This window comes from Gracilinanus agilis, chromosome 4, assembly GCF_016433145.1.
Source record: "Gracilinanus agilis isolate LMUSP501 chromosome 4, AgileGrace, whole genome shotgun sequence".
Classification (NCBI taxonomy): domain Eukaryota; kingdom Metazoa; phylum Chordata; class Mammalia; order Didelphimorphia; family Didelphidae; genus Gracilinanus; species Gracilinanus agilis.
Genome location: NC_058133.1, coordinates 248055183 through 248065511, shown reverse-complemented (window position 1 = coordinate 248065511; position 10329 = coordinate 248055183). Strand labels below are relative to the sequence as shown.

The window sequence follows — 10329 nt, the reverse complement described above, 5'->3', positions numbered from 1 at the left end:
TTAGAGTCTGACATGACTGAACAACAACAATAAATGACCGTGCTTTCTACTAGGTAAGCATGTCAGAAGAATTCTTACTTTGATGAATAGGTGAGGGTCTCTGACAACATAGCGACCAGAAAGCTGTTGTTTTTGTTATTCAACAATGGAGGATTGATTTAAGAATCAAGATTAAAGTAGGCTAATTTTTAAAGAGCACTAGCACTACTAATTGAAGAACAAACCATGAGGATAATTACTAGGAAAAACAGTAAGTATTTGAATAGCCTTAAATAATAGAGGAATTATGAAGGAAACAAATCAGTGAGATTTTTATTTGTAATTAAAGTATAATTATAATATGGATAGAATCCTCAAATTCAACTCAATTTCACTATAAAAAATCTTCTTATTCCCTGAAATTCTGTTAAAAAATAAAAATTTCTAAAATATTTCATGCTACAAAAATTTTTAAAGAAGGAAGAAAAAATAGATCTATAATTAAATGTTGTTTTGGCTTCAAAGCAAACATACAAATGTGAGAAATGGATACAAAATTTTGTTTAAAATATTTGCTCAAACAAACTTAGTGGTGAATAGGATCACAAACAATGTTCCCCAAGAGGTTCCAATGCTAATTCAAGAGGTAAAAGGGCATTTCCATCTCAAAATGGCTCCATCTGCGCTTACACTAACAATGTGTTCATTATTGGGGCTTATCTTCATGCGGATAATGTTGCCACTGTGTCCCACCCCAACGTGGGTCACTTCACCGTCACTATAATTCCACACTTTGACTAAATGGTCATCCCCACCTGAAAAGAAGGAACATATATATGAAACAAAGGGGAATGAGTTTCACTTAACAGGGACTTTAAATACAAAATGAGTTAAGAAATGAGATTTTTTAAAAATTTAAAACAGTATATTAGGATTAACTCAAAGAGAACATTTCTGACACTTTAATACTTTATTGTCCTGAAAATTTGGAGGAGGATTGAATATGCTCATATCCCTTTATAGGGATTTTTTAGTTTTGTAGTCAATGCCTTTTCGGGGCTGATTTTTAAACACAACACACTTAGTGCCAAAGTTTCCAGTATATTTATAATCATATGAGGTAATTTTATGTTTAGGACTTCAACAGGAAAAGGAAAAGAAAGTAGTGCTATTCCCTCATAGAATCATAGATTTAGAGCTGAAAGGGTATCAAGGCTATCTGTCTAGTCCCTTCTCATTTACATATGAGAAATGGAGATGTGGAAAAGTGAATTGACTTACTCAAGGTCACAAAGCTATTACAAGGCACAGCAGAGATTCAAACTCAAGTTCTCTGACTCCAAATCCTAGGCATTTTTTCAGTGTACAACACTATAATATCAAGGACCAATTTTTCATCTCTTTTTTTCCATTACCCACCAAATTAAAAAAAAAGTGATTCCTATAAAATCTAAATCCAATTCCATTCTTATTTTGGTACTAGTCTTATTTTCCTGCATTATCTTTCTAGTATTTCCTTCCCATGAAATATCTGAAACCAAATTCTCATTTGTTATGAAAGCTTCAAGGCTCCAAATTGAATTTGATTTCGCTCAGTCCTGGAGCTTACAAAAATCTTCCTTCTCCATTCTAATATCCTTACTTGCTAATATACTTAATTAAATAAAATTTTGTTTCCTTTTCATATTCTAGTACTAACCTGTGACAAAATGTACTCCTTCTGTTGAAATATCCATTCCATTGATTGAACCAGACAAGGAGCCTTCCAGCTCTCTAATTACTGTCCCATCGAACACTTCCCAGTAACCGATCTAGAAATCAAAATAGAAGTATCAATGAAAAAAAAGTAGTAATGTGTATATGAATCTTATAGGATATATACTACAAAAAGAAGTAATTATCACTTCTCAAAGAGTGGTGCAGGTAAAAAGAAATTGAGGAAGAATTTTCACATCAGTATTTAATGCTTTGAGACTATGAGTGGAATGGAGGCACTCTCAATGTTTTTTCAGGAGTTTTCATTAGTTTTGATGTAGATGAAAAAAATTCCAAAACTTTATTACTTGCTGGCTAACTACATAATTTTCAGTCTCTCCAGAGTGGGCTGACCTATGTCACAGTGGAAGCTTTAGAATAATATGTTTGTTGGAGGAAGTCTATTTAAAAACCTTTAAATGGTTGATGTATATTAAAAAATTGGAAGAGCATTTGGAGTGAAGTAACAAGAATTAAATGGTAGGAATTTTTGTGTTTTATCATGTTGCCTAAAGTAATTCTTTTAAAATTAAAAAATAAAACATAAAAATTATTTTTAAGCATTTCTCATAAAAACACTTATCTATTTAAATTTATCTTGAAAATTACATTTTGGTTTAATTGTTATTTATTAAATTGAAAGCTCTTTTGCTATACTATAAAGAGTCCAAAGAAAACTAAAAATTAGAGAGTAGCGATTTAGGAATCATATATATTTATAATGAGAATGGCTAATAATTAGCATAGGTACTTCTAAAGGTTCAGGGAAGGTAGTTTGAAATAGTAGCTCTGCAAGGTAAATAACTAATTTTTATGATAAACTTTATATGGACAGTAAAAAGAGAATTGCCTCTCAGCTCCTGACAAAGGCATGGTAACATTGCATTTTAGATTGTAGGCAATAATGCTAACAATAAACATTATTTAACACATGAAAAAAAGTCATGGATTAGAGAAGGCCCAGTTAATAAGCTTGTTTTTTTTTTTTTTTAGTAGAAATGAACTGGGGCACTTTGTGAAACTGATGCATAGCTAGTCTTTCTCACTTTGAATTTAGTCAGGAAAAATAGGATTAATAATTGTTTTAACCATAGCTTGGTAGTGCCTTTCAGAGAAAAATCTTAGCTCTATAAAGGATTTTGTCTCTTGCTGGTATAGCTACTTACTTTTCTGTCTGTCCCACTGGTGATAATCTGAAATTCTTCTGGATGATAGCAAACACATTGAAATAAAGTGTTGGCTAGAATCATCTGGTTCCTCTTCAGACGTCTGAAAAATAGCCATAAAAAGTTACAGAACTGAACTTGCTCCTTCTCCAGTAACTGACTGCATCAGATCAGCTCAGAATAATTTCATCTAGCCCAAGAAACTCCAGAGATCATAGATTTCAAGGCAGAAGACTTTCAAGTCAACTAATTCAATCTCTCCTTTTAGAGATGAGGAAAGGTAGACCCCAAGAGGTTCAGCCAGTTACCCAAGGTTACATAGGTAGTAAATCTTAAGTTGGATTCACACCCAGGCCTTTGACTGTACAGTACTTGCATTTTGTTCTAGATATAGTTTAGGCTTCTAGAACTAGATATAGTTCAAAATCTTTGCAGGCTTTGTACCCAACAGGTACTGTAAAAGTATGTTGCTGATTCTAGTTCCATAGGCAAAGCACAGAAATGCCTTGCCTTCAAATAGAGGCAATTAGGAGATGCAGAGCCAACTGTTTTCTTCCATGTAAGTCTTCATTATTCTCAGGTCTACCATTTATAAGCTAAGTTTTGCAACTTCAATCCTCCTGATTTCCTAGGTATTTTGCCAGTAAATCTTTAACATTTAAATTGTCATTCCCGAATGGCAGATATTCTCAGTTTAAAAACAAAAACTACTACTTTCTGCAATTTTCTTTTAAATAGTAAGGCTTCATATGAAATAGCTGAGCCATGTGATGATTATTTATCAGTGGAATGGCTTCCATAGGATCATAGATCAAGAACTAGAGGGGAATTTAAAAGATATCCAGTCCAATCCCGCTCATTTTATAGTTTCCTAAGGCCAAAGGGATTTTATGACTTGCCTAAGGTCACTTTCTTTTACTTTGGATTATCTTCCAATTTGGATTCAAGCCTGGAAACTGTACCCTCCTATATCATAAGATTACATATTTTTGTCACTACATCAATGTTACTCCATTATTCTCACCATCACAGTATACATACACAAGGTCCCAAATAATGCAAGTCCCATCTGTGCTGGCTGTGACACACTCTTCATTATTCTTCTTTACCTTAATGCAGGATACTGATGATTTGTGCTCCTTTAGAGCTTCTTCCAGTTTCTGTGATTGAGGGCTTATTTCCCATACCCTCACCTCAAAGCAAAACAAAACAACAGTGAAAAAACATACACACATCCAAACTCAATGTATTCAAGTAAAATAAATTCAAATAAAATTGGCTCAATGAATCTCAAGTCCTGGCTCTCTCCCACCAAAGTAGAGAGGTCTCATTTCCGAGTTGCAAATTTCTTCCCTCAAAATTAGAGTAACTAAGTTGAGATAAAATGTTCAAATAACATAAATCATAAAAACATATTTAAAAATAAATAAATTTTAAAATAAAATAAAATTACCAATGATTTCATTTTTAAATGCTCAAATATATATGGTTATAAGCTCCCAGAGGAAGGAAGAAAAGAAGGAAGGAAAGAAGGAAGGAAGGAAGGAAGGAAGGAAGGAAGGAAGGAAAGGAGGACAGACAAGCTTTTTAAGGTATCTTCTACATACTATAGGCCATGCACTAAGTAAGTGATTTACAAATATTATCTCATTTGATCTCATAACAGCCCTGGAAGGAAACCTGAAGAGAAGAAGGAGATATAGCATCTAACAAATTTTTAAACCCTCCAAAGGAACTTAGCTAACTTTATTTGTGGAAGGATTCCCTGGGCTCCTATCCTTTGGCTGTCTTTGTGGCATATAAACTTTTTCTCAATCAGCCCACTGTGAATTCTTTAAATGTAGCCTTGTAGCATTATAGATTAAAAATTTTTGCAGATTCCATTTAAATCTGTATTTGTTTGAGATCATAAACATTATTTAAATTTTTTTACCTCTATCTCTATGATATAATTTTTCTTTATTAAAAACTTTGTCTGAACCGCAGCCTAGGTTTAGAGTTATTTTTCTGAATCTTTAACCTGTGCTTCAGCATAATAAAACCTAGGTTTTAACTTCTAGAATTTCTGCATTATGTACCACATGCAATCAATGAGAATTTATTTTTTCCATAACAAAGGAAAGCAGGAGCAAAAATAATAGCTTATATTTAAAAACATTAAAATTGATGAAGTCTTTTCTCACAATAAATGTATATGAGAGGTAGTGTGAATAGTATCATTATTTACTTTTTTACAGATATGGAAACAGAGACTCAGGAAGGCAAATAACTTATTTATAATTACATAGCTAGTAAGTATTAATAACTTGACTTTTCAAAACAGGTCAACTGATTCAACGAGTGGCACTTATTTTATATAGTTAAGTACTGTTAAGTGATCATGATAAAAATGCCAGATTATTGTTTGTTTGATGAGTTTTCAAAAGATTTGCTTTACTGTTTGTTAATGGGTTTTAAAGTTTAACTATTTTACTAGACATCTTTTAAAAATGTCAAATTAGATGGATAAAATTCATAGTTATGGGCTTAGGCAAAGGACTACTACCAGAAGGTCAGTACCTAGCAGAGCACCTAAATTTGAGGCAGCTTTTAGAGAGGAAAAAAATTTCCATAAGATTGAAACCACAAAAAATAATGTTGAGGTGCCATTTTTATGACCTTTTCTTTCTCTCATCTTTATATTTAAATAAAGTGTTTGTCATAGTTCAAGGCCTTATAGTGTCTTAGTCTGGTTCTACACAGAGTATGGTCCATCGAAACAGAGGTGAAAGAAAGGATTTACTATTGCTCACATTTTAAAGTAAAGGTCATCTACAGTTATCTTCTGTAAAAATGATTTTAATTTTGCCTAACTGTGATACTTAACTGTGATACTTAATATTTCTAAATAAAATACCAACTATATTACTTCAAAAAAGTCTTAATTAACTTCATATACCATACCTGCCCTTCACCACCTCCACTGATGATTCTTCTGCAATCACTTGTAGTGGCTATGGCTGTCACTCCAATGCTATGAGCATTGTTTATGACATACATCAGTCGACCTGTCTCTGGAGTGAATGCACGGATTCTGCCATCATTCCATGCTAGGAGAACAAAAAAATGAAATGCAAGCAAGTAAATAAATTCACCTCAACCTGAGAAACAGAATCATATAGAGTATGAATAAGAGACAGTATGGAAGATGTTTTAGGGAGAGGGGTGGTGAGGAGAGCCTAGGGCTGAGGACTGTTTGTTGTCAGAAATCATACTCCCTTTCTCTCATATATATATACACATTTATATATGTATAGATATATTAATCCCCTAAAAGTTCCCTGGATTGTTAACATTCTCAGGAAGTATATGTATTATTGTGGAGAGTGGGCAGAGGAGGAGGAAGGGCAATCTATATTGGACTTTTTAAAATCAACTAGCCCATTACCAAAGTCCTCTCTGAGAGATTATCATACTGAATTTATTGCCTCCAGGTATGCACTACATAGTGTTTTGAGACATCTACCCCCTTTCTTGGGTGGTGGTGGTAGAGATATATAAACCTCTTCTCTCCCCAACTCCCAACCACTAGATCTCTCCTGCTGGAAAAAAAATCCATTAGATTTATCATTTAAGAGCTCTTTAGTGACATTTGAGCAAACAGTTTCAGTGTAGTCTTTGGGCAGAGCTGGATTATAAAAGCTAAAAGCAAGAAAAGATAGCAAGTAAGTTAGGTAACATACCCACATACTAATAAACTTTTCATACATGTATGGGAAAGAAATGATACACATGTGAAGAATATGTTGGTATGTGAGCATGTTAGGCTATGATGAGTAAAATTCTAGACTTGGAATCAGGAAGACCTGAGTTTAAATTGTGCCTCAGGCAATTACTAACAATGTGTCCCTGGACAACTCATTTAATATCTCTGTTCCTTCATCTGTAAAATGAGATCAATAATAGTACTACTTTCAGAGGGTTGTTGTAAATATCAGAAGAGATTTTATATATAAAGTGTCTTTTGGGTTGGTTATTTTTTCTTTTTAGTCTTTGTCTCCCTATCTTGCCTGGGTTGTAAGTTCCAAAGCCACTAGTGGCCCAAGCCCAGAGATAAATGGTTAGGAAGCTTGGAAATTACAAATTTTGGTTTTTTTTTCCTTTTTTTTTTTTTACACTTGGCCCAATTTATTGTCCTTAGGCATAGTGGTGGAACTCCTCTACTGAGAACTCACCTTGTTTCTACCAGGCTCAGTAAAAATAGCCTATGGGATTCAGCCCTACTGTAGCTTAGAACTCCCACTAGGTTCAGCCTCTTTCAGTAGAAAGGATTCCAGGGGTTGGCTCAGCATTATAAAGTATCATATAAATTTTAGGTATCATTATTACTACTGTGTTGCCTCCCTATTGCCAAGTCTATAGACCCTAATGAGATTTCTAGGACTCCTTGCAGAAATGAATACAATCAAAGACATGTAATTTCCTGCTGTGCTGGACAGAGAATGCTGAGAAACCATTATATTCCATCATCCTATAAGAGATTTGCAAAAGATACCATTCTTCAGTTTTTTCAGAAAACTTGAAGGACTAAATAAAGGGTATTCATATTTGGGCTATATAATTGTGAGATTAAGTCATCAAAGGAAGTCATGAGTATTAGAGCTAAAAATGGACACCTTGAATATCAATAACATGCCAGGATTAAGAGCAATTTCAGCCTATCTCAGATATAAGCAGAATAACATAGATGGAATATTTAGGTTGGATCATTTTGTACCCTGACCATTCATGGCTCCGGTACAGGATTTTACAAAAAACAAAAAGTAAGAGTTGACAGAGAGCATTACAAGAGCACCAAATCTCTGAACTTCAGATTTGATTCAGGAAAGCAAGATTGTGCTTGAAGATGGATCCCTTGATACAGGAAGTTAAAAGTATAGACTTAACTTTAGCCTAGGGATTGAAGAGGAATAACAAGATTTACTCAAACTTGGATAGATTTTGACAATTAGAATCAGTGAAACACATTTTTACAAATCACAATGATGCCTAAGAGGCAAACTGTTGTAGAATGTAAACACGAGAACTATGAATAACATCCTTGACATTTTTCCACTACTGCCTAAATCGATGATGGCAAACTTATGACACGCGTGTCAGCGCTGACACGTGTGGCCATTTTTTGATGACATGTAGCCACATACAGAGAAGTATGGGGCCACATGCTGAGGATGAAACATTTGCTATAGTGTAGTGTAGACATTCTGTGCATTATATTAATTTACCTATTTTGGTTTATTCAATACAGTTATATATTACAATTAACACATTTTTGTTATTTAAACCAGTGATAGGCAAACTGTTCCCCAAAGGCCCTAATCACTACGCCCCCACATCCAGATGTAGTGATTAGCGAATTGCTTAAGGCAGTGATGGGCAAACTGGCCTGAATCTGGTCTGCAGGGAATAGTTTGCCTATCACTGATTTAAACTATAAATATGGCGAAATTATGGTTTTTTTTCTCAAAGTGACACACCACCCGAATTATGCTTGGTTTTTTGGCGAATTTTGACACACCAGACTCAAAAGGTTACCCATCACTGGCCTAAATTGTTTCCCCTTTAAATCTACAAAAATGTAAAGCTATAGAACTGGAACAAGGCTTAGAGCAATAAGGTCCTAATCCCTTGATTAAACCAGTAAAATCTCTGTGCCTAGTGATGGCTTTCCTAAATGAGGAGTGTTCACAGGCCCTGGCAGCAAGTTGTATATCTCTGATATTAGGGAGCAAAGAAGAGCAGAAATCATATTTTCAGCATCCAAATCTGAAGCATGCAGTGGAATAACCAGCACAGGAAATCCAAATGAAAAGAGACCTGCAGTTCTGTCACTGAACCAGCAGAGCTTTCTAGTTGTTGAGTTTGACAGCAATCTATTGGAAAACTAATCAAGAACAAGCCCACAGGTGTGTTTAGATCAGAATCCAAGTAAGGAACTTGTAGAGCTCAGTAGAAAGAGGGCAGGGCTCAGACTCTGCACTGGATCAGAGTACTGAAAACTTATAGGTCCCCAGCCTCAATTGTCTCTGAAATATTCAATAACCCCTAGAAAGCAACAGTAAACTCAAGACACAAACTCAGCCCAGATATTCCCGCCCAAAGTATGCAGAGAGCAGTTCTAATATAAAGTCTAAAGTCAAGAATTCATCTGGAAGAGAAAAAAATAAAAAAAAAAGAATCCCACCTTTAGAGGGGCCTGGTACAAGAGGTTCAAAACCTTGCTTAAGTAGCAAATGCTCTGAAAATTTGAATGGACCAAAATAGAAGCTAATGATTCTAGGAGACAACAAGAAATGCTAAAAGATGTCAAAAGATTTAAAATGGAAAAAAAAAGTCAAGTATATTATAGCAAAAATAATTGACATGGAGAACAGAATGAGGAAAATTATTTAAAACTCACTGAACTACCTAAACACCATGATAAAAACTAGAGTCCAGATATTAGAAATATTTGTTAAAAGAAATCAAAAGAAAATTGCCCAGAACTCTTAAAACCAAAGGGCAAAGTGAAAATAGGAAGAATCCTCTAGTCATTTTCTGAAAGAAATTCCAAAATAAAAACTCCCAATAACATGCTAGCCAACATCCAGAGATTCCAGTTCAAAGAAAACTATTGCAGGCAGATAGCAAGAATTCTAGTTCCAAGAGCCATAGTCAGGATCACACAAGACTTAGTAGCTCCTATTTTATAGGAACAGAGAGCTTGGAATAAAATATTCTAGAATGTAAAACATAAAGATTTACAACCAAAAATAATTTCATCATCAAATCTAAGCATGATACTATGAAGAGTGTATGAAGAATGGATCTTTAGTGAAACAGAAGATTTCCAAGAATTCCTGATAAAAAGATCTGAATAGAATAGAACTGAAATACAAAGACAGAAACATAAAAAGGTAAACATGATTGAACAATCATAAGTTACTAAGCAAGGATAAACTATTTACATTCTAATATGAAAAGATGATACATTTGTCCCATTGAAACCTTTATTATCATTGGGAGTCAAGGAGGGAGTCTAATAAGACCAAGGTCCTGGGAAGGTTTTTCTCATGTTATGATGATCACAAAAGAAGACTGGAAAGGGAGGGGGGAAAGAACAGGCTAGGAGGAAAAGGAATAGGAATGGTGGGGAAAATTATCTCACATAATTCTATGGAAGACTATACAAACAAGAAGAAAGTGGTGGGAGGAGTGGATGACACTTGAATCTCACTATCATATACATACTGTTCGTTACCAAAATACTCAAGGAATCAAAAGGCAAAGGGGAAAAGGGAAAGAATAGAGCAAAGAGGGTAGATTAAGGAAGAGATTAGGCCCAAGTGATGTAAACTCTTCATTGAGAAGAACAGATTGAGAAGAGGGATTTAAAAGAAAAGAAAGAATT

At 34.3% G+C, this 10329-nt stretch overlaps 1 protein-coding gene across 1 annotated transcript in view; it reads right to left on the bottom strand.

The window, feature by feature from the left end:
- Nucleotides 1-618: 618 nt before the first annotated feature.
- CFAP52 (cilia and flagella associated protein 52) overlaps nt 619-10329 on the bottom strand; it is a 57377-nt gene continuing 47666 nt past the window's right edge. Inside the window, exons 10-14 of the mRNA XM_044673990.1 lie at nt 5844-5989; nt 3942-4093; nt 2901-3003; nt 1679-1790; nt 619-794 (exon numbers count right to left, since the gene is read on the bottom strand). Coding sequence (XP_044529925.1) covers nt 619-794; nt 1679-1790; nt 2901-3003; nt 3942-4093; nt 5844-5989 — 689 coding nt within the window. The remainder of the gene's footprint in view (nt 795-1678; nt 1791-2900; nt 3004-3941; nt 4094-5843; nt 5990-10329) is intronic.